A 25,770-nucleotide genomic window follows, 5' to 3' on the forward strand; every position below is an offset into this window, starting at 1 on the left:
GATAAAATGCTTCAGTCTCTGTTCTTCTGGAAGGACTGTATGAATCAATGGTCTCTTTTAAAACTGCCCCCTTCCTGCTCACTAGCGGTTTGATATGCCCGTCTCCCTCAGTCTCCCATCACCCTCCTGTTCCACCCAGATCTTATCTTTATGCTGTCTTTCCTTCCATGAAATGCCATCGGTCTCGGGGCCATGGATGTGAATAAATGAAATGGCTTTTAAGATCACGCTTTAGTCAGTGAGGAGGGAAGTGTGTTCCCTGTTTGCCAAAGTGTTTTATCTTAATCTTTGTTCCTATAAACAGACTTGTTAAAATAGCATGTGGCATAACATTTTAGTAGTAGAATAAAACATCTTTATTAGACCAGTTTGTTCAGTGGTGTTCAATGTCTTTTTCTATTAGGGAACTTCAGCTTGGTCAAGGAGTGGCTGGTATTTGTATATTCCTTTATTTAAGTAATATTTTTTGTGTATATGTTCATGTATGTGCATGTCTTCTTGTATGTGTGCACACACATGTGCGCCCATGTGTGTGCAGAGGTCCTTCTTGGGGGTTGGGGTACTGTACCTCAGGTGCTATTCACCTTTTTTATTATTGTGGAGACATGGTCTCTCAGTGACCTGAAACTCACCAAGTAGGATAGGCTGGGTGACCAGTACAACCCGGGGATCTGTCCATCCCTAATTTCCAGCTCTTCAATTAAAAGTACTTACCACCATATCTGGGTCTTTTTATGTGATCTCTAGGCATCGAACTCAGGTCCTAAAGCCTGGGCAGCAAGCACTTTATTGCCTGAGTTATTTTCCCAAGCCTGCTCTATTTTAATTTAATTTAGTTTTATATTCTGTTCATGTTTGAATATATATCCATAAAAATGATCAGAAATGATATCCACAAGTACAATGATGTTTTCTCTTGGTCTTGTATGATTACCTTTCATTTAGGTTTACCTACATATTCTAATCTTAAACATTAATCAAACATAATTTTTTTAGTATGTTTATTAATAATCTGATATTCACTGATGACCATATGGGACATTGCTCTGTACTTTGCGCTTTTCATGAAAAGCTGGACTCATATGAAAAACTCTTATTCCCAAGGTCTAAGCCCATGTAGGAGCACTAGCTGGACTGGGCAATGAAGGGTTGTACCTAAAAAAGGATGTTTCCCGAAGTGAAGAAAAGAGAGGTGGTTAGCATTGTGAGAATGAGAGTAAGTCCAGCAAGAGGAGACATCCATACGGAGGAATCACATGGAGCCATCTCAAAATACACCCCAAAGAATGGATTTGATTGTGGGGTTTTTGAGGCTACTTTCACGGGGTGGTTACTTTGCCCAAGCCTCCTATAGAGCCAGTGTCTTTAATGTATCAGGAAGGCAGAAGTTTTTGTCTAGCACACAAGCCTGGCCCTATTCCTGGTTCCTTCCTCCCACAACAACTGATTTTGCTTTGAACAGCTCATCTAAGTTTTTGCCTGGCCTGGATTAGAAAAGTAAAGGCAAAAACTAATTTTATCACTTCTTACCTGATGGAAGATTAATGATGACAACCAACTGAAAGGTTAAAAGTATACAGGATACTCAAATTAGCCCATTTATCCTTTGTGGAGCTTCACCAAGGTTGGATCCCTGGAGCAGGTAAACCAATAAAGCAATGATAGTGAGACCGGATTGGCAGCACATCTTATATATGGTCCTGATACTGATTTCAAGGGACCATAGACAGTCTGATTTATGGGCTGGTTATAAAACTAATCCCATTACTTCATATAACCCTTCATCCTTCCTCTATCTTTTATGGGCGCTTCCTGTGGACGCTCATCTAGAGATATCAATTAACTCAATGAAGACGCTTTCATTATTGATATCCAGATGATTAATTATGTAAGTGAAATGTCTGCCGTAATTGAGGAATAGTGGCCTATACAGGTGCAGCCCGGCTTGGCCAAAGGGAAACAGCATCTGAGGACAAATATTAGCAGAGTCTAATGTGACTTTGCGATAAGCTTTGGCAGAGTTCAGTAGTCTGCACTGGCTTCTCCTCGAGGATCCACTCGAAGAGACTGTGGACTGCAGAGTCACAGCGATACCCACTCATCTCTCACCGGAAAGCACAGGGGTCCAATGCTATGTGCACCATTAGGATTTTAAAGGAAAAGAATGATGCCCCCTTTCAGACATGATACTAATGGATGAATTTGGGGCTAATTAGATGAGTTTGACTGTTTTTGACATTTGACTTCTGTATAGCCTTCATTTCCAGGAACTGAAACCAGGATTCTCGTCTCCAAAGACAAAAGAAATATTCCTTTGAGTGACTATGATTGCTGGACTCTGGCTAACTCTGACCATATAATTCCCATCATGCATCACTCCACTGATATATTTATTTATGATACTGTTACCATAAATATTTATTGAAGCATTTCCATCTATTTCCATTTTACTTTGTGCTTTTGAGTGTTTCAAGCCCCAACACTGACTGCTGTTTTATTTCTCAGAGTAGTCACATTGTTGGTGTAGAAATTCTGCTGTCTCCGTTTTAAATAGGAGGCAAAGGTAACTCAGGCAAACTGTCTACGCTTAACTTGGTAATGAAGTAGCCTTAAGTTGGGACCCACATCTGCCTCATTTCAGAGGCTAAAATTTCAATATTACACTTACTTTGAACCTACACTCTTACTAATTATGATGGTACCCTGAAATATTCCACTGTGTTTTTAATTCTTTGACCAGAACTTAATTTTTTTTTTTTTGATTTTATGGCTTGACAAATCCTTGTCTATCACCTTTACCTCCTCTGGAATCAGAGACCTGTTCCTACCCCTGCTACACCACAGGCCAAGAACAGTGTAAGGTGGAGTATACCCACCTAGTAAACATTTGTAGACTAAGTAGAAGACAGTAGCAAGCTGTGGAACTTTAGATTCACATTGCTTTCAGGCTAAGAGAAAGACTGACTTTTGTAAATAAACGGGGTACAACATAGGAACTCTCAGACCAGAATCAGGAGGCTGGCAATTGGAATAGAGGCTTCTTTGAGAATCTGTCACTTTCTCTGAGCATCGTGAAGACCAGGGGATGCAGATGGTGTGAAGAATATAAAACGGCAGAAATGAGACACCAGAACATGTGTGGAGAGGGAATCCACTCTGTGTGAAGAGGTATCCAGGACCATCATGAGTCCCATGCACTTGGAACTGGCTGGTGGTGCAGCCTCTGCTAACTTCCTGTGTCATTTCTCATTCACCACTAAACCTCCTCTTGGATCTTTGAGAACTCTAATTCAAGGAACCAGGAATAACTGATAGTTTCTTCCAGGTAGGAATTTAGTTTCTTTTGATACTTTTCAATATCATCTCACAGCCTAGCACAGGGCTGATAACTGGTGACTCCCAGTAAAGATAGAATGTGTTGTAAGTATATGTTGAATAAGCGAAATGGATTTTTACATGTTTATTTAAAAGCAATCAGAATCTATGTTTATAGTAAACAGCCATAGGAGTTAATGTGTCTCTGACAGCAATAATAAAAATGTAGTGTCTTTTTTTTTTCTGAACATGTACAAGCTTAGACTTAAGGTGACTGAGTGGCCTAGAGATGACAGAATTCAGTTCTAAGATGTAAAATGATTTGCTCAGGGATTTGCTATGGGCACAGGGGGAGCTGAGCAAAGTAGGGAGTATGTTTCTTAGAATTTGCTTTCTGTAAGTTCTGTATATTGGACCGGTCAGCTCACACTTTATTAAACTATGCCATGTAAACACCCCACTTCAATAAGTCTATTGGCCAAGTGGAGTATTAGTAAAGTCAGGAGAAAATACAGATGCCAGGAGAATGTGGAGACTAAGTCACATGAAGAGCAGAAAAAGACATTAGGAATGTTTGCTTGGAGAAGAAAAGAATTGCAGAATTCGGGAGTGAAATAAGAAAGCATGATTTCTGTCTTTCTATGTTAAATACCAACCATTGATCCCTTGTCCTGGAGAGGAGCAACAGCAGAGAGGAAGAGCAGAGAAGTGGCTTTTAGCTCAGTGTGAGGAAGAATTGTTTAGATGATTGCAATAGTCCAGGAATGAAACTGTAAGGTGAGAGATGTGTTAGCAGAGGCCAGATGATTCTTTCCCTGCCGGATTGAGAGTCTTGTGGATGGGACCCCAAGTTCTATTTGTCCCTTGGAACTAAAAATAGCACCTCGCATACAGCAAATGCTCACTTAGGATTCATTATCCAAGGTTTAAAAGTAGTTTTTTCAAAGATGTAGGTCAGCATAGATATGGGCAGAAAAGTATCAAAGACTCTCTCAACACTTAGCTTTATGACCCTTGATAAAAGTTTAAATTTAGTGACAAATAAACATGGGACAAAATCAGCCATTTCATATTTTTGTAAGCAAAGGTCAGTGGAATTGTTCCTTTAAGCTTATGCCTCACTATGAATAGTACATTTCCCCTCTTCATTGGGGAGAAGGAGGGGTTTATTGGCTACAGCTATTATCATACAAAGAATACTAGGGCCCACTTACATCTCTGTGCATGTTAAACACATTACATACACAGATTAGCAGGGATTTGTTATATATATCTATCAAGAGAGTGATTCATAGAAACACTTTCATGATGGTTATGTCAATAATGTCACACTTTTCAAATTTATGACTTAATTTAGAAAAACACAGTTATCAAAGACCTAAGTCTTATGTAGATTGTCACCTTTATTATACATTAACAGGTAGTTTAAATTTCACCTCAGACTATTATTTTTTCATAGAATATTTTATATCCAGAACATTTTGATTTGCTATGTGTTTTTTTGGTTTGTAACAAAGGAGGGGATGCCATTTCTTTTAGTCCATGAAGAAGTCATTTGAGGAAGACAAATAAAGCTTTATTTAAATCACCCATATGTGCCACAGGAACTACTCAAAGGTAAACTATAATAAATTACTTAATTTGGTATTTCATCTTATTCCTTGAGAATTTTCCCAATTTACTTTCCCGAAGCAAAGTGACCATTCATACCTGTCTGCTCAGATCCCATAGGAGTTAACAACAGCTCTCCTGAAAGTCCCTTAGATTCTCAGGGATTTTCTTCCTTCTGTAAATATGCTTAAAACGTATTTCTCCATTGTCATAAAAACATTGTCTTTTTGTATTTCAGTTTCGAATAACAGTACTCTTTGGGCCATAAAACTGTTCTCGGGGCATTGGTTTGCTAGTGTAACTTCTTTTCAAATAAGATATAGACACAGCAAGGGTCTTCTAAGAAGCCACAGTTTGGACTCATACTTATTGACACAGTTACAATGTTCTCTTAGCTCTTATTCCTGCTTGCAGAAACAAATACAAAATAGGTTTGACCACTGTTTATACACCTAACAGATAGCTTTCTCAGAACACCCAGGGTAGATGTATTTAACTACGATAGTTATGTTGCTTTTCAGTAAAGACAAGTATCCTTTTTGCATTTTATTTTGAGCTACAAAACACTTCCCTTCTTCACTCCTTCCCTTCTTCTCTTCCGTAGCTTTTATGCCAGAGAGTTTTCTGTCCTGGGAATGGCGGCGAAAGACAGGGAGGAAAGTAGATGAAACAGAGATGATCCAAGGCTATGGCATATCTTATGCTACCTCAATAAACTAAATTATTTTTTCCTCTTTGCCAATAACCAGTATATCCTTTGATCTCGGAATCACTCAAAAGCTAGCTACAGATTCCTGTGCAAACTAATGTATTGTCTGAAGATGCACAGAGGGATGAAATATTGCTGTCTGCATAGCCTGTGACAGTTAAACTGTGTCTACAGCTATGAATTACTGCAAGTTTAAGAAAGCCATTTTTTTTCTCATCACTGAGTATTTATTATATATAACAAATACATGGGAAAGAAAAAACTATATTGTGTGATATAAATAGTTTATTTACATTACAGAAAAAACATCAAGACAATGTATACTATTTCAAATATATCCATACATAATCAAATATAGTTGTAGTACATGTTTTCATTGGCGTAGATTACCACAAACGCAAGGCAACATGTGTAGATCTCGTCTTATTCTTTTGTCTCTAATACTGTATTGTGTAGTCCAAGCTGTCGGTTGTCCGGCCACTGGGAAACATGCTCCCTCTAGATTAACCGTGTGGATGCTCTTGTTGTGTTGTCTGAACTGTAGTGCCCTGTATTTTGCTTCTGTCTGTGAATTCTGTTGCTTCTGGGACATTTCCTAGAAGGTTGGAAAGTTTACAGATCTTAGTCTACTGTAATTACCTAAAGTTTGCTCCTATAATCAAAGAGTGAAGCTCTAGATGAAGCAAAAACTGATTACAGGTAGAATCTGGTTACTTGTATATGTTATTATTATTATTATTATTATTATTATTATTATCCTTCTCCTTGTAGTTGTTTTTAGGCTTCTGTCAAGAACTGAAGAACAGAGTAGAAGTTGAAGAGAAATATTCTTGCTTTGCCCTCATTCACTGTTCATTCTTTAAGTCTGTTCATTATATTGTGTGATACAACACAAGGCAGCCAAGCAAGTCGCAAGCTCATTGCAGCTTTAAAGATCTTCTACAACTTTATGTCTAAAAGTCTTAACAATGAATGCTATATTGACATTTCAGTGTTACGAGTTAAGATTCTATCACAGGAGAACAAACCAACTGACAATACCCGAATGCAAGTGCGAAAGAATATTGCTTTGGTTTAGCCTAATATCATTGCTTTGCCTTAATGTTATAAAGCTAGAGATACAAATTGGCACCAATTATGTTTCTTGCACAAAAATCTAGTGTTCAGTCACATTATCTGAAAAATCTCTGATCTAGTATTTTTATTATAGTAAGAGATTTCTTTACTGATGGAAGCAAGAGAAATATAAAGCTAACAAAATTCTATTTCCACTAAGGGTGACAGAGTGGAGAATATGTGAACGAGCATACATATACACGGACACACATACACAGTAGATCTGAGTGTATTTTTGTGTAGTTGCTTATATATCTGTCAAAACCAAACACAGATCTAGAAAGTCACACTCTCAGCAAGTGAGAGATGGAGGGAAAAAAGCTGAAAATCCAGCTTTCAAGGGGACAAGAGGTTCACTTGGAACATGTCTCTAGATAGTCATTTTTATGAGATATTGCTCTGAAGGCGGGTTCTTGAGTAGACAGGAAACATTTGAGTAGACAGGAGAGAGAGAGAGAGAGAGAGAGAGAGAGAGAGAGATTCAGGGAGAAATTGGTAAGACAGAAGAGAAAGGAAAGAACAGAGAACAGACATTTAGAAGAAATTGAAGTGAATGAGGAGGTCTATGCTAGGAATAATTCTGTAAGTTGTCTGGCACCTGGGTAATTTGGAACAGATCTGGACAAACAAGGCTTGACACATCACCAGCAAAGCAGGGTATTTTGGAGGTCAGAGGTGGGCCTAGCTGGCACTATTTTTGAATGAATGGGACAAATCTATTCTGGATACTGGTGTAATATATAGATGTATACTTTTCCTGGAAAGCGCTTCAATGGTTTGGTTGTACAAGGAGGGTATTTATATAATGCGTAAATGACAATGCTAACACGTTTGATGTGCTTTTTTTTTTCTTCCCCTAAAGCATAGAGAATACATTTTATTTAGTTTTGAAATGAAAAGTAAAGAAAAAAGCAATATACTCTGAAAACATAGCAGACAGAGCTTATTCAAACTGGGAGCTTAGCATAGGTAGACAACTGCAGAAGAGCACACAAAATCATGAGAAACTAGGAGCAGAGGAGCAGGGTAAAATGCAAAGCTGTGTCATTAGATGGTGGCCACCATTTTTGCTTCATTACTTGGCTGTGTAGTCTCAGTATCTGAAAATGTCTCATATTTCAGGATCTCCACCATAAAAGATATGATGAATCAATGAATGAATGAAGTAACTGTTCACGTTTTGTAATGTATGTAAACACACGCACTTGTGCACGCAAGTGAATATATAAGTATATGACAAAATTATAACACAAATGCACAATTTCTGGGAAAATAGTCAATATATTTATTCCACTTTAAAATAATGTATGGGAATAAAAATGTGATTAATAGCTAATTTGGAGACATGGTTTGAGGTATTGAAATTTGGGCTTTCTTCACTATATGAAAAGCAATCAACTTGTTATCGTATGATTATGAATATGTCTTATTTTTCTATATGTGCTTAGAAAAGTATGGTACAGTTTTCTATGATTTAGATTCTTCTCTATCTTTTCTTTATATGTTCAAAATATTTTGTTTTTGAGTTGGTTTTATGTTCTCTGCCTTTATTTTTATATATCCAGTGGTTAACTGGGCATCTAAACATCTAATCTAGTTAATGCACTCTATTTACTTAGGGTAGCACCAAGCTCCAATAATAATTTTCCCTTATGCCTGTCGGCCAGGTGAGGATTTATGAGCCATATTTTGTGTTTTTCAAGAGAAGACCCCACACTTGTCTTTACAGAAGACAGCGTAATACAGATACCAGGATATATTACTGCCTTTATGTTTTAATTTCATAATGCTTCTTATTTTGCAGTTTTTAGAAATAATTTTGGGAGACTTTCTGTAATGCAGTATGAGTGAATTAAAGTCTTAATGTCTTATGGATTTGATAAAAACCTTACAAGGCTCCTCTGGAATTTTAAAAAATAAAATTAATTCAGTTTTTTAAAAAGGATCTCCATTGGCCTTTGTGGCTGTCAGAGGATATGAAGGGGGTATTGGGTTCAGAGTCCTGTTCCAGTCTACCACATGCTTGGACACTCAAGAGGTCCCTGTCTACCACATCTCTGTACTTGCAAGAGGTCAAACAAATCTCTGTTTCTCTCCTCAAACAACCTCAGACACTACTCAGGACTCATGGTTTGATTTCCTGTTGAAATTGAATGAAATCTTTATTCTCATTCTATTTCATCCCTGTTCAAGTAAAAACTACCCATTTATGAGCTGTGAATTTGCTATTAAAGTATGATATTTACTACATGTTTCAGAAATATATCAAAGATTTTCATTAACTACAGCACTTTCTCATTGCATTGAAAATATTGTGAAGAGAACTTACCATATTAAAGTTAAAAAGCTATTGTTGTTTATACCAAGTGTGGTAACACTGATGGTATTTTGAAAGTTCTACTTGGGAATATAAATGTTATTAATGGGAGCTAGAGTTTGAGCATTTCTATACATTATATATTAGACCTATGTATTATCTGTTTTCACATTTGGTGTAGTGATCCCAGTAGGTAGATATGCTGGTTCATAGTTGGAATAAAAAGTAGGTTTTTGCAGATAAAAGAAGAAAAGAGTCTTCAAACAGAGATTGACATTATATATTACACAGAGAAATAATCTTAGGACATAAACAATCCTCATAATAGGCTAAAGATGAGGAAAACAATGAGGAAAACCCTTGTCTCTCCACTGGGCTATTCAAATGTTCTTATGGTGATGAGCTAGGACTCATGGAGAAGGCATGGCTCCTTAGTTCACCAAGGGACTCAGACTCAGGGTCAGAGGAGGACTTGTGCTGCCTTAGCTTAGGTCATGCCCAAGTCCTGTTACTGACCTTGTGATACAGAGGACCACCACACAGATGACAGCAATCTGAATTGTTCCAATCACAGCTGCAATCAAGACGTACTGGAATCTTACAGGACCAGGAACAACGTAGAGAACACTGTAGTCCTTCTTTTCACAGTGTTGACCAGTATAACCAGCATCACATCTGGAAGGAGGACAACATCTGCTCACTTGTGACCCAGAACTTATTCATATTAATTTTTTTTAAACCTAAGCTAATACGCTTACTTATTGCTTGATGACATAGTACCAAAAAAGTCTGTTTGTTTTAGGCATTTCGTATGGCAATGTTGGAGAAATGCTGAAAAAAATATAAGAATGAGAGATATAGCAAATTTTTTAAATTTGCTGGTCATAAAGTTTTGAAGGAGAATTTTTTAAAATGATTATGGTATAGATGATATAAATGCAGAAATAAAGCTAGTGTGAGCCTTTTTTTTTTTTTTTTCTTCCAGAGCTGGGGACCGAACCCAGGGCCTTGTGCTTGCTAGGCAAGCGCTCTACCGTTGAGCTAAATCCCCAACCAGTGTGAGCCTTTCTTGATAATGAATTGTGTTTCTCCCTCAGCTTTCCAATGAAAAGTGTACATTAATTTAAGTATAGATATATTTTCATTTTGATTTGCCATCTCAGACATAATATTTGTTCTAGACATGAATACTCAGCAAATATTTATAAACTAAAGCCAGACAAACAATTTCTTTTTGTCTGAGCTTAGAACTGAGGTGTGGCTAATCATCTCATGACACCAGGCTCTACAGAGAAGAGATTGAGTGCCCAAGAAAGCCGTGTTTGATGATATTTCATAGGAGGTCTGGAGGATTTCGGAAATGATAACCTTACCACAGTAGCATTCACTTACCCAAGAAACACTGAGAAGTGCCAAGCACAACTCTTCATTCAGAGGAAAGAATGGTGAATAAAAAGTGGACCCCGCCCTTTAAAGTATATGTCAAGTACACACAGAGTGAAGAAGGTATACACATGTTCTGTGCCTCTCTCTCTCTCTCTCTCTCTCTCTCTCTCTCTCTCTCTCTCGGAGAGACAGAAATTTTGCTGCTGTTCCCTCTTCAAGCAGGACGTAAACCACTTCTATTAACTCTTAAAGTCTGGTTCCTACATTTTTACGTTATGCTCTTTAAAAGTTTAAGAGAGAAAACGTTACCTGCAAGATGGCTCCTGCATATTGATGGAGTGTTCACACTTGCCATGCATGCAGAACCCATTGTAGTGTTCTGGACAAGGTATGTGGTGTTCTCTGGCACTTTCTTCTAATTTGTTAGCATTCTCTGTGAATACAGATAAAAGAAAGTACCCCCTGTAAATACCTTCTCTGCTGGGTAAGATCAACCCGTGCATTAACAAGCAAAGCTCCAGTAGGCAAAGCTATTTAAAAGGGCAAGAACTAAAAAAGGCCATGCTTCAGAAGAAAGAGGGAGAGAGAATAGAAAGGCAGGCATCCTTACAATTATGTTTAGAGATGAAACTGCAAAATTACCTAGTGCTTTTCATGCTTTTACGCAATTTTCTACTTCTTTAACAGCCACTGATGTGCCTATGAGTTGTCGGACAGCTTTAATTTTACTTGCATGGAGACTATAGGTTGGTCATAAAATAATCCAAAAAGAAACCCTCATTTTTTGAAATTCAAAGCCCAGCATAATGTTTCTGAGAGCAAATTGTTGAAAGGCATTGATACTTTCTGAATCTGAGGGTTTAAAAGTTAAAACGTGGCTGTGTTCAGTTCTTAAACATTTTTCAAACCACATGCAAATTTCAACAAATGCACTCTCTCATGTGCTTTTATAATGTAAGTGTGAGGTTTTTATTTTACTAGCATCCACACATTTTTTTTTATTGCCACAATAACGCAATTGAAAACTGAAAGGTTGTTTTAGGATCACTTATATTGATAGCCACAGAGTACATGTTAAATGCTCTAAGTTTACTTTAATGTATACGATCTGCCCGTGTTAAGAACGATTTGTCAAATTAAACTTAAGGAAAATGAAGCACCTTGTATTCTAAAATGAACCACTTCCACTGTCATTAGTAAGTTTTGTTTTCTAATGCTTTTATAAGAACCTGTAAGTGCTTTTGGGCTTCTGTTTGCTCAAATATGTTGACTACACATTTGTGATACCATCTCCAAGAAAGTGGTTGCTCAATTCCTTCTGTGCTTTATAGCGTTAGATGGTCAGGGCTGGAGAGAGAGCTCAGTGGGTATGAATGCTTGCTGTGCAAGCATGAGGATTTGGGTTTGGCTTACATCATCAATGTAAAAAGCTAGGTGTGGTCATGTGCATGCGTGTAAGTGCTGTCAGGGTGTGGTGGAGACAGAATTGCTTGTGCTCATGAGCTTGCCCTTCTGTGTTCAATGAGAGACTCTGACTTGAAAGAGTAGACAATGATAGAATAGAATACATATTATTCTATATTATTTTCTGGCAGACACACTCACAGTCTTCACAGACGCGCACACGCACGCACGCACGCGCACACACACAGTTTTGTCTTCATTGTCTCTTTTGAAATCTGACATCCTTAAAAAGTCCTGCCTCAGAGACAAAGATAGACAATACCTCAGAGTGAAAGGCTGGAAAACAACTTTCCAAGCAAATGGTCGGAAGAAGCAAGCTGGAGTAGCCATTTTAATATCGAATAAAATCGATTTTCAATCAAAAGTCATCAAAAAAGATGAAGAACGACACTTCATATTCATCAAAGGAAAAATCCACCAAGATGAACTCTCAATTCTAAATATCTACGCTCCAAATACAAGGGCACCTACATACATAAAAGAAACCTTACTAAAGCTCAAAGCACACATTGCACCTCACACAATAATAGTAGGAGATTTCAACACCCCACTCTCATCAATGGACAGGTCATGGAAACAGAAATCAAACAGAAACATAGACAGACTAACAGAAGTTAGGAACCAAATGGACTTAACAGATATTTATAGAACATTCTATCCTAAAACAAAAGGATATACCTTCTTCTCACCACCTCATGGTACTTTCTCCAAACTTGACCATATAATTGGTCACAAAACAGGCCTCAACAGATATAGAAATAATCCCATGAGTCCTATCAGACCACCACGGGCTAAAGCTGGTCTTCAATAACAATAAGGGAAGAATGCCTACCTATACAATGAAGTTGAACAATGCTCTACTCAATGATAACCTGGTCAAGGAAGAAATAAAGAAAGAAATTAAAGACTTCTAAGAATTTAATGAAAATGAAGGTATAACATACTCAAACTTATGGGACACAATGAAAGCTGTGCTAAGTGGAAAACTCATAGCTCCGAGTGCCTGCAGAAAGAATACTCTTAGGAGGGGATAGGGAGGCAAAGTTCAGAACAGAGACTGAAGGAACGCCCATTCAGAGCCTGCCCCACATGTGGCCCATACATATACAGCCATCAAACTAGATAAGATGGATGAAGCAAAGAAGTGCAGGCTGACAAGAACTGGATGTAGATCTCTCCTGAGAGACACAGCCAGAATACAGCAAATACATAGGCGAATGCCAGCAGCCAACCACTGAACTGAGAATGGGACCCCCGTTGAAGGAATCAGAGAACGGACTGAAAGAGTTGAAGGGGCTTGAGACCCCATATGAACAACAATGCCAAGCAACCAGAGCTTCCAGGGACTAAGCCACTACGCAAAGACTATATATGGACTGACCCTGGGCTCCAACTGCATAGGTAGCAATGAATATCCTAGTAAGAGCACCAGTGGAAGGGGAAGCCCTTAGTCCTGCCAGAACTGAAACCCAGTGAACGGGATTCTTGCGGGGAGGGAGCTAATGGAGGGAGGATGGGGAGGGGAACACCCATATAGAAGGTGGGGGGAAGGGTTAGGGGGATGTTGGCCTGGAAACGGGGAAAGGGAATAACATTTGAAAAGTAAATAAGAAATACCCAATTTAATAAAGATTAAAAAAAAAGAAATACCCAATTTAATAAAGATGGGAAAAAAAGGAAAAAAAAAAGTCCTGCCTGGATAAATGTGAAATACAACTTTATCAACCTCAATCTAATCTGTATTTTGAAATCTACGAGTATTCTTCAACGCCACTGTAACTGGTCAGAAGTAACGAAAGATTGCAAGTTAATTACTGTTTTTATGGGATGGATTGCTTCCCATTATCTCTACACAGGCGCACTGTGCTTTATTATAGTGTGTCCTTATAATTGTCACTGGTGGTCATGGATGATGAGCATGTTCATCAGCAGAAGGACGAGCCTTTGTCATTCATGAATTAGATGAATGTATTATTTCTATTTAGTCAGAGCTGTAAAACATCTCCCTATACATTTTAAGATCTAGATGCCATCTGCAAATCATTAAAGTCTGAAGCGAACTGTTAAAATATTTAGTGCTTTCTTTTGTGGGGATATTTATAAATGTTGCTCGGATGGGAAGTATTTCACATGTTATCCCTAAATGTATAACGTATACACTGTGGTGAGGATAGATAGATAGGCGACGTTCCAGCACCTCTTTTGTTTTATATCTGTGTCATTTTAGCTATTTTGTGATTGGTGATCTTTTGCATGAAAGTATTTCTACATTTAAAATTGTCATTAATGTTAAAATTCATGAATTATTTCCATAGGAGAGATTGGGAGGATATGGGTATTATTTTGGCTTCTTCCGTTCTTTTAAGCATTGTTTATATTTTTTTTTGTCCTTTTTTGGGGAAGAAAATTAAACTCATAATAAGGACACAGAAGAAAACCAAAGTAACAATAAACAAATACCCCCCAAACTCAAAGTATTGAGTAAATTCTAGACAAAATAGAATCAGGGTAGCGGTTGTATTTAGATGTGCCTTGTAATGACCTGGTTATTCCAGACTCCACAGAGAAGAGTGGGCTTGTTTTGTGCTGGGTCCAGGTGGCAAGAACTAGAAGAGCCAATTCATTTGCTTGCTTTTTAAAGAGGATTTCTAAGCAGTGGGGACTGTCAGTCCCCTGGCTCATGAAATGAGCCAGCACTGATTTTCACTCTTCTTTCTGGATCTTCTTCGCATAACACACGATTCAACACTTCTGTTTGGTGTTCGTTAGTAACAGCTGAGTGTTCCTGCACACCTGTGTGTGGGGAGCTTCTCTCTGACTTCTCTGAATTCTAGTTGTACAGGGCCTTTCTATCACAATATATTTCATCCTAAAGAGGATGGTTTCAAGAGGTGATTTTCTTTCTGCTAACAATAAGAGAAGATCAAGAAATGTTATACCTCAAAACCCATTCTTGAGGCTATTTTTATATTGTACCTCACTCCAAAACTGACAGTTTCTGTATTTGAACAATGTCCACAATCTTGACCTGGAGTCCATGTGCTAAATAGGACCAAGTCTGAATGAAGGTATTGCCTTGGTGTGCTATGAGTTAGATTTTCCCTGTTTACTGTCTAAGCCAAATGATAACATGGGAAGGGAATAGTCTCCATCATAAAATCTGCTAATTAGTTTATACCAGTCCTTGCGAGCTTAGAGAGCTCTGTTTTGCTGCTCATGTGATACTGTCAAATAAGAAGTAGAGAAATTGGAAAATAAATGAGTAAAAGAAACAATCTCTGGGCAAGAGAATGAGCAGTCATCAATATATGTCAAGGGATTTATAGTCAATCCAACCAAGTAAACCAGTTAATTGAAAACTCAAATATACAACCAATCTAGTGATGTAATAGACATACTTTAGAAACAATATTTAAGTATATTAAGGCAACCAGAAACATAGAAGTATAATATCTCAAACAAATATATGTATGAGTTATGGTAAATGTTTATGAACCTGAAGCTATGTGCAATGGATATTCAAGCAACAATAAAGCATTTGAAGATTTGATATTGTATAAATATGATACTTTGGGAGTGTACATCTTTCTTACTGGCTGACAGCTTACAACTGAGTTCTTTGTTTTCCATTTTTAAGAGATTTAATGTAAGGATTATACTTTGTCTTCTAATAAGGTTGTGACTATGGTATAAACTTTTTGTATGTCCAATAAAATCAGCACCCAGTTTTTTTGTGTAAGTGTATACACATAGTTAATTCAAAGAAAGAACTTGACCCTTCTAAAAGGCTGTCACCTGCATACCTTAAGTTGTTTGGAGCAGAGCTAATTCAGTCACATACCCACTGCTAGTCAACAACTGTGAAGAAATACTGAGGAGGTCTGTTCTTTAGCATAGTTACATGTGCTGGTGTTTTTAGGGGAAGACAGACATGGAAAGCCAAAGGGACTGAGAGAATGGGACAAGACACAGCCTTATCTTATTTCAGGTCACATAGAATTTGGTAGAAAGGTAGAAAGGTCAAACGGAGTGGTTTCTACACGAATCAGTGCTGCTTGGTGTGGGCTGTGTTTGTGTGTTTACCTTCTGTTCCACATTCTTCCCCAGCCCCAAGTGGAAAATACAATATTTGGTGAACTCATCTGTAAAGCAAGATACTATTGTTCAAAGCAGAAACACTACAGTGTGAAATTTGACCAAAATCACCCATGTTTCTGAATAACAAATGCCTTCCTTTGGTTAAAGGCTAGAGCTTGGCCAAGGAAGTGCACAAAATGAAGTCATGCTCTCCAGGATTGTGTGTCCTGAAAAGCTAATTTGAAACAGGAAACTGAGAGTCTCAGTTACAAAGACAGGATATACTATTCATGTGTGATGCTGGTTACTATTTTGACAGCCATTCTATTTCTTTTGTTCTGATGTTCTACTCCATTTTCTTGACATCTGTGTCTAGAAGGGAGAGTAGCTCTGAGAGTGCAGTAATGAATCAAATACGAAAGATAGTTATCTATTTTATTTGAATTAATTGATTCAGAGTCTCCGGTTACTTTCCTTTGGGAGTGTACACCTAATCTTCCTTTAGCTCACTACGTGTGAGGCATTGTAAGATCAAATATGAGTGGGTCAAATATATTAAAAGATTGAAGATCAGCCACTGTATAATCCTGTTGGGAAGATAACATGAAACTTTCTTTTAATCTTTCCCTACTTACAACCTTATCTCTAAATCAATTGAAAATAATTTTATTTAACTAATTTAGAAAAGAAAAATACTTAACTGTCCACTGTATTTACACTGTCTGAGACAGAAATAAATTACACATCCGAAGCTTAGTTATGATTATTCCTGTTGTTGATTACAGTTAGTCTTGGAGAAGATTTTTAATTCTATGGTTTCCTCTCTTAATCTAATCAGGATAAAGACATGAGGTGGCAGAAAGCCTCACATCTAGTTTGAATTGCAATGGAAGTTTTTAGATGGGAAAAGTGCTCCTATTGAATGAATTCTTAATACAATGAGTCGAGTTCTTGCACTTTAACAGATCTCACGGTAGGTTCAGATGTTGTCACCATCTTATTTAAGGCATAGACAAATACATGAGAACAGGCTCTACTTTTCTAAGGCTCTAGGACAGAGACTCAAACAAGAAGGCTAGCTAAAAGTCATAGCTGGGCATACAGGACAGAGGCAAGTACACAATCAGCTCTTGATCCGTAAGGGAAGGGTCTTAGCATATTTATCTCTGAATGATTTGGGAAACAAAACCTCAAAAAACTATTGAAAACATTGATCAAGTACTTAAAGTGCCAGAGTCAACATTGTCCCCTGAGAATTAATCATACCTCCCACTCCCACCCTAACCCCAAACCTAACTGAAATGGCTTGTGGGAAATCCCATGTGGAGTATGTGTGGTGGTGAGGGAAATTGAGGACATCTCGAAGGACTGTTATTCTCATTAATGAAAGGGTTTGTGAATGGACTCAGAAGATAGCTTGAGGACAGTTTTATTAGGGTTTAAGACAGAAACCACAGAGTGGGCAAGTTGTAAGTCTCAGTAACTGCATAGAGAAAGGAGACTGGGCAGAGGAAGAGAGAAGGCTCTTTGAGTTAGGCATGGAGGTTTGACAAGCAGCCAAGTGCCAAAGGGAGGTAGCTTTAGAGAAGGAGTGGAGAGGTCCAAAGGACAAATACAAAGCACACTTAGGATCTGACCAGCAAACAAATGAAAGAGACAGAAAAGAAAAAAGAAGAAATTATGTCTTCTTGCATCAATTTGAGAAAGACAGAACTAATGGGGCCTCATGATGGGTCCATAGTGACTGCACAGGAAACATGGTTTCTGGGAAGGAAAATTACATTATCTCATCAAAAGAGGAATTATTCCTTCCATCTCTTTAGCATAACTTGAGGTGAAATAATCTTCTTGGCCAGAGGACTGACAGGCCTGGATACATTAAATCTAAAATTTTGGATAGCTTGGAATGTTAGGTCTCTAATCAAGGCCAGAGATAGATCCAATTCCTTTGTCTTAAAGAAAATAACCTTCTCTTAACTGGCCTCCACAGAGCTCTACTCTACAGTAACACTTAGATGTAAAAGTTTGCTAGTTGGGCTGTGAGGAGAAGTAGGAGCAGAAGGAACAGAAATTTAAAGAATCATCCGTTCTGGAATTGATTAGATATATTAAAAAAAAAGCAAGAATGGAGATTGTCACCACCTCCTATAAGAATTCTTACTGGTCATAAAATTAAAGACAGTAGAAGAAATCTACTTTTCCTGTTACTATACTCTTAAGCATTGATGGTGCTTTCAGAATTTTAATTGGAAAAAGTAGCAGAATCTACGAAGAAATATATACAGTAATATGTGGACTAGGAAACTGAAGTACAAAAATTTGTTTTCCTGGACCCTTACTATTTATGTTTCTGATTGTCATGTATTTATAAAGACAAATATTGAGGAATCTGTAAAACCCTGGGGTGGCCACTTATATGTAATATTTTCACTGTGGCATCTAGACACAATTATAGAAATTCAAAGGTTTGTTATAACAAGGCTCCTTTAGAGTTAATCCTGGATTGCTGAGGAAAAAAAACGATGATTCACTTATTATTAAGAGCAAAGTATGCAAATTGTTATCCATTTGCTTTTCTATTGTATATTTTAGGTATTTACATTTAAAATGTTATCCCCTTTCCAAGTTCGCCGTCTGTCATCTCCCATCCCCCTGCTTCTATGAGGATGCTCTCCCTCCCACCCACCCACTCCTATCTCACTACTCTGGCATTCCCCTACAATGCAGAAACTAGCCATCACAGGACCAAGGGCTTCTCCTCCGATCTTCTGCTACATATGCTGCTGGAGTCATGGATCTCTCCATGTGTACTCTTTGGTTGGTGGTGTAGTCTTCGGAAGCTCTAGGGGGTCTGGTTGGTTAACACAGTTGCTCATCCCATGGGGTTGCAAACCCCTTAGCTCCTTCAGTCCTTTCTCTAACTCCTCCATTGGGGTCCCTGTGCTCAGTCGGATGGTTAGCTGCAACCATCCTCATCTGTATCAGCAAAGCTCTGGCAGAGCCTCTCAGAAGACAGCTATAGCAGGCTCCTGTCAGCAAGCACTTCTTGGCATCCACAATAGAGTCTGGGTTTGGGGATTGCAAATGGGATGGATCCCCAGGTGGGGTAGCCTCTGGATGATCTTTTCTTCAGTCCCTGTTCCACCGTTTGTCCCTGTATTTCCTCCCATGAGTATTTTGTTCCTGTTTCTAAGAAGGACTGAAGCATCAACACTTTGGTCTTCCTTCTTCTTGAGTTTGATATGGTCTGTGGATTGTATTTTGGGGTAATCTGAGCTTTGGGCTAATATCCACTTATCAGTGAGTGCCTACCATGTGTGTTCTTTTGTCAGTGGGTTACCTCACTCAAGATGATATTTTCTAGTTCCATCCTTTTGCCTAAGAATTTCATGTAGTCATTGTTTTTAATAACTGAGTAGTACTCCATTGTACAAATGTACCACCTTTTCTGTATCCACTCCTCTGTTGAAGGACATCTGGTTCTTTCTAGCTTCAGACTTTTATAAGTAAGGCTGCTATGAAGATAGTGCAGCATGTGTCCTTGTTATATGTTGGAACATCTTTTGGGAATATGCCCAGGAGTGGTATAGCTGGGTCCTTAGGTATACTATGTCCAATTTTCTGAGGAACCTCCAGACTGATTCCCAGAGGGGTTGTACCAGCTTGCAATCCCACCAACAATGGAGGAGTGTTCCTCTTTCTTCACATCCTCGCCAGAATCTACTGTCACTTGAGTTTTTGGTCTTAGGCATTCTGACTTGTGTGAGGTGGAACCTCAGTGTTGTTTTGACTTGCATTTCTCTGATGACTAAGGATGTTGAACATTTCTTTAGGTGTTTCTCAGCCATTCGATATTCCTCAGCTGAGGCTTCTTTGTTTAGCTCTGTACCCCATTTGTTAATAGGGTTATTTGGTTCTGGAGTCTAACATCTTGAGTTCTTTGTATATATTAGATATTAGCCTTCTGTCAGATATAGAATTAGTAAAGATCTTTTCTCAATCTGTTGGTTGCCATTTTGTCCTATTGACAGTGTCCTTTGCCTTACAGAAGCTTTGCAATTTTATGAGGCCTCCTTTGTCGATTCTTTATCTTAGAGCATAAACCATTGGTGTTCTGTTCAAGAACTTTTTCCCTATGCCTATGTGTTTGAGGCTCTTCCCTACTTTCTCTTCTATTAGTTTGAGAATATCTTGTTTTATGTGGGGTCTTTGACCCACTGGAACTTGAACTTTGTACAAGGAGATAAGAATGTGTCGATTTGCATTCTTCTACATGCTGACCTCCAGTTGAACCAACACCATTTGTTGAAAATGCTGTCTTTTTCTATTGGATGGTTTTGGCTCCTTTGTCAAAGACCAAGTGGTCATAGGTGTATGGATTCATTTCTGGGTCTTCAATTCTATTCCATTGATCTACCTGCCTGTCTCTGTATCAGTACCATGCTGATTTTATCAAGATTGCTCTGTAATATAGCAGGAGGTAAGGGATGGTGATTCCTCCAGAAGTTCTTTTATTGTTAAGATTAATTTTCCATACCCCAAGTTTTCTTTATTTGAAATGAATTTGCAAATTGCTCTTTCTAACTCTATGAAAAATTGAATTGGAATCTTGGTGGGGATTGCATTGAATCTGTAGATTGCTTCAGGCAAGATGACCATTTTTACAATATTAATCCTGCCAATTCATGAGCATGGGAAATCTTTCCATCTTCTGAGATCTTCTTCGATTTCTTTCTTCAGAGACTTGAAGTTCTTATTATAAAGATCTTTCACTTGCTTGGTTAGGGTCACACCAAGATCTTTTATGTTATTTGTGACTATTGTGAAGGGTGTCATTTCCCTAATTACTTTCTCAGCCTGTTTATCCTTTGAGTAGAGGAAGGCTACTCATTTGAACTAATTTTATATCCAGCCACTTTGCTGAAGTTTTTTTTTATCAGGTTTAGGATTTCTCTGATGGAATTTTTGGGGTCACTATGATATCATCTGCAAATAGTGATATTTTGGCTTCTATTCAATTTGTATTCTTTGACCTTTTTTGTTGTCTAATTGCTTTGGCTAGGACTTCAAGTACTGAATAGGTATGGAGAGAATGGGCAGCCTTGTCTAGTCCCTGTTTTTAGTGGGATTGCTTCAATTTTCTCTCCATTTAGTTTGATGTCTACTGGTTTACTGTCATTTTTTTTTTACTATGTTTAAGTATAGGCCTTGAATTCTTGATATTTCCAAGACTTTTATCTTGAAGGGGTATTGAATATTGTCAAATGCTTTCACATCATTTAATGAGATGTTCATGTGATTCTTTTCTTTGTGTTTCTTTAAGTAGCAGATTATGTTGATGGATTTCCGTATATTGAACCATCCCTACATCCGTGGGATAAAACCTACTTGATCATGGTGAATGATCATTTTAATGTGTTCTTAGATTCAGCCTTCAGGGTTTTTATTAGTTATTTTTGCATTGATATTCACCAGGGAAATTGGTCTGAAGTTTCTCTCTTTGTGTGGTTTAGGTAGAGGAATAATTGTTGCTTCAAATTCATTGGGTAGTGGTCCTTCTGTTTCTATTTTGTGGAATAATTTGAAGAGTATTGATAGGTCTTTGAAGGTCTGATAGAATTCTGTACTAAACCCATCTGATATTGGGCTTTTTTGGGTTGGGAGACTTTTAATGACTGCTTCCACTTCTTTAGGGGTTATGGGACTGTTTAGATGGTTTATCTGCTCCTGATTTAACATTGGTACTTGGTATCTGTCTAGAAAATTGTCCACTCCATCCAGATTTTCCAGTTTTGTTGAATATAGACTTTTGTAGTAAGATCTGATGATTTTTTTGAATTTCCTCTGATTCTGTAGTTATGTCTCCCTTTTCATTTATGATTTTGTTAATTTGAACACACTCTCTGTGTCCTCTCGTTCGTCTTGCTAAGGGTTTATCTATCTTGTTGATTTTCTCAAAGAACCAACTTTTGGTTCTGTTGATTCTATAATTCCTTTTTGTTTCTACTTGACTGATTTCAGCTGAGTTTGATTATTTCCTGCCATCTACTCCTCTTGTGTGTATTTGCTTCTTTTTGTTCTTTTGTTCTTTTTGTGTATGCTTTCTCCAGTTTCTTTTGGGAGGCACTCAGAGGTTTTAGCTTTATTCTTAGCACTGCTTTCATTGTATCCCATACATTTTGGTATGTGCTGCCTTCATTTTCATTAAGTTCTAAATTTTAATTTCTTTATTTCTTCCTTGACCAGGTTATCATTGAGTAGAGTGTTGTTCAGCTTCCGTGTGTGTGGCATTTTGTTGTTTTTCTTGTTATTTAAGACCAGTCTTAGTCTGTGGTGATCTGAAAGGATGCATGGAATAGGTGCTGAGAAGAAGGTATATATTTATTCTTTAGGATGATATGTTCTATAGATATCTGTTAAATCAATTTGGCTCAGAACTTCTGTTAGTTTTACTGTGTCTCTGTTTAGTTTCTGTTTTTATGATCTTTCTATTGATGAGAGTGGGGTGTTGAAGTCTCCCACTAATACTATGTGTGGTGTAGTATATGCTTTGAGCTTTAGTAGTTTCTTTTATGAATGTGGGTGCCCTTGCATTTGGAGCACAGCTATTCAGAATTGAGAGTTCATCCTGGTAGATTTTTCCTTTGATGAATATAAAGTGTCCTTCCTTATCTTTTTTGATAACATTTGGTTGAAAGTTGATTTTATTCAGTATTAGAATGGCTACTCGAGCTTGTTTCTTGGGATCATTTGCTTAGAAAATTTTTTCCAGGCTTTTACTCTGAGGTCCTATGTGTCTTTGTCACTGAGGTACATTTCCTATATACAGTAAAATGCTAGGACCTGTTTATGTATCTAGTCTATGTCTTTTTATTGGGGAATTGAGTCCACTGATGTTAAGAAATGTTAAAGAATAGTGATTGGCGTTTCCTGTTATTTTTTGTTGTTAAAGGTGAAATTATGTTTTTATGCCTCTCTTCTTTTGGGTTTGTTGAAAGATTACTTTCTTGCTTTTCTAGGGTGTAGTTTTTCTCCTTATGTTGGAGTATTCAATCTATTATCCTTTGTATTGCCAGATTTTTGAAAAGATAATGTATAAATTTGGTCTTGTCATATAATTTCTTTGTTTCTCCATCTATGGTAATTGAGAGTTTTGCTGGATACAGTAGCTTGCGCTGGCATTTGTGTTCTCAGGGTCTGTATGACATCTGCCCAGAATCTTCTATCTTTCATAGTCTGTGTTGAGAAGTCTGGTGTAATTCTTACAGGTCTGCCTTTATGTGTTCCCTTACTGCTTTTAATATTCTTTCTTTGTTTAATGCATTTGCTGTTTTGACTATTATGTGAGGGGAGGAATTTATTTTCTGGTCAAATCTGTTTGGAGTTCTTTATGCTTCTTGTATGTTCACAGGCATCTCTTTCTTTAGGTTAGGGAAGTTTTCTTCTATAATTTTGTTGAAGATATTTTCTGGCCCTTTAAGTTGGGAATCGTCCCTCTTGTCTATACCTATTATCCTTAGGTTTGATCTTCTCATTGTGTTCTGGATTCCCTGAATCTTTTTTGTTAGATTTTTGAGTTTTCTTTGACTATCGTGTTAAGGTTTTCTGTGGTATCTTCTGCTCTTGGGATTCTTTCTTCCATATCTTGTATTCTGTTCGAGATGCTTCCATCTAAACTCCTTACCTCTTTCCTAGTTTTTCTATCTCTAGGTTGGTCCTTCTTTTTTATTTCTTTATTGTGTCTCTTTCCATTCTTAGATCCTGGTTGGTTTTGTTCAATTCCTTCATCTGGGCACAGTTCCTGTGACTATCGTGCTCCTGGAAGGTTACTCTTTGGATTGTTATTAAAGTGAAAGTGGGGTTTCACCTGTGGGCTTAGGAATGAGCTCACTCCTGGCAACCAGCTTTCTCCAGGTAGGATTTGGGTATGGAGGGCTGTGGGATAGCTTTCAATCCAGGACACAGATGGAAATGTGAGGTATCCTGTTTCCCATTTGCTTTCTTTGAGTCAAATGTGGCAGAGTTCTCTGTCATGAGACAGAAGTTCTGTTTTATCTGTAAGGTGCCTTTTGCTACTTCACTATTCCATCAAGAGGCCTTTTCTCAGCAAGTGGGTTACTCAGATGTTTAAAGAATTTAGGTTGATTATCTTTTAAAAGCACAGTGTTTTCATGGAACTTCAGATGGCTTTAAGAACAGTTTGGTCAATATAAGACCTTGGGAAGAAGCAGGGATTGTGATTCAATAGTCGCCTGGGCATCTAGAGGTAAAGTTGTCTTGTTATTATGGAACTAATTTGCTCTAGCCCCACCCCTTAGGCTGCTATGCCATCTCTTTCTGCAGCGAATCTCCTTTTTAAAAGTCAAGGCTCACTAGAAACTTTAGAGAACGAAAAACTCAAGAGAAGGCATTTCATGACAAGAATATTTCCATTTCTTTTGCCTTCAAGTAAATCTATGCATTTCTGGTCAAATTTATCATCTTAGATCTGGCCACCCTTTCTCAGTGAAACTTCTTTGGTAACAATTCTGAAAATGATTGTAAATGACAACAGAAAGAACCAATGGGTTGAAGCCCATCTATTATATCTGCCTGAGCTGAGTGTCTAGCTATTTCCTTGTCCTTAGACTGTGTATGAGGAAATGGATAAACAGTCCAGATAAACATTATTAGGTAATGAACTTGTTCTTCCTTGTGACCTGAAGTTAAGAACCCACGGAGAGTGATGGGATTGAGACTGGAGCATTTCCTAGGACAGAGTGACAGTAAAGGCTTTCACAATACAGTGATCACAGGGATACTTAAACACATGAGTAAAACCCAAACCACAAAGCCAAAAAGCTTTAATCTTTCTTTATAATATGGTAATTAATATTTCTCATGTAGCTGCTGTGTCTAGCACTGCTACATTCTGTGCATCACATCTTATATATAATGGGAATTTTTTGTCGCTCAGCTTATTGTCTTCTAAACACAGTCAGAAATAATTTAGACAAAATGGTAATAGATCTACAGTTACTTGAGAATCCATAGTGAGACTATCACTGTTTCAATATATAAGATAATGAAAATATATTCCTTGTAAGAGTCCCTCAAGGAAGACTGATAGACATTTATTTTGTATAGACCTGGTCATCAAAGTTCAAGTAGATTTTGTGATATCTTTAGGAGTTTACATAGCAGATAGTCACATGGAGGTTATGGCGTCAGAGTTTATTCCAGCATCACATGCAGGTTAAGGACTGCATCTGACCGTGTATCCTTTTGTTTCTTTTCTGTCTTCAAACTCTAGATACTTTGCTTCACTCTGACAACCGATCCCCTTCTTTATTACATTGGTTTTAGTGGAGGCCCTCATTATGACCCCCACCCTTCTATCGTCTTCAGGGTTCTCTGTCAAATCCCTCTTGCTCTCCTATGTCTCCACTTCTCTGCTCTGTCAGCAGTTGAGCATATACAATGGCACTATGAAAATAAAACTGGAGTTTTTTCAATCCATGTCTCTCCACAGCATTGTCTAGGTTTTTTCTTCACTTCCTACCTTGACTTCCACTCAGTCCTTTGCCCTTAGCTCTTCAAGGACACTACAGTGGCCAGGCAGAGCAGAACTGGCTTTGACTCAGTCACCTCACACCCAGCTGTTCAAGCTCTTTGGCGTATTTAATAAGTTGACTACTTACTTCTTTCTGAAGGCCTGTTTGGCCCTGGCCTCCATGGTAACACTGTAATATTTGAGTGGTGTGTGTGTGTGTGTGTGTGTGTGTGTGTGTGTGTG

General features: G+C 37.9%; 1 protein-coding gene across 2 annotated transcripts in view; it reads right to left on the minus strand.

The window, feature by feature from the left end:
• Positions 1-4,698: 4,698 nt before the first annotated feature.
• The window catches only part of Tmeff2 (transmembrane protein with EGF like and two follistatin like domains 2), a 267,840-nt gene continuing 246,768 nt past the window's right edge, over positions 4,699-25,770 (minus strand). Inside the window, exons 8-10 of one of the 2 annotated variants that reach the window (XM_032901096.1) lie at positions 10,764-10,887; positions 9,585-9,743; positions 4,699-6,230 (exon numbers count right to left, since the gene is read on the minus strand). In XM_032901096.1, coding sequence (XP_032756987.1) covers positions 6,134-6,230; positions 9,585-9,743; positions 10,764-10,887 — 380 coding nt within the window. In that variant the 3' untranslated portion in view covers positions 4,699-6,133. Of the gene's footprint in view, positions 6,231-9,584; positions 9,744-10,763; positions 10,888-25,770 lie in introns of those variants that run through there. The other variant, XM_032901097.1, reaches the window with a different exon arrangement.

Source organism: Rattus rattus, chromosome 4, assembly GCF_011064425.1.
Source record: "Rattus rattus isolate New Zealand chromosome 4, Rrattus_CSIRO_v1, whole genome shotgun sequence".
Taxonomy (NCBI): Eukaryota; Metazoa; Chordata; class Mammalia; order Rodentia; family Muridae; genus Rattus; species Rattus rattus.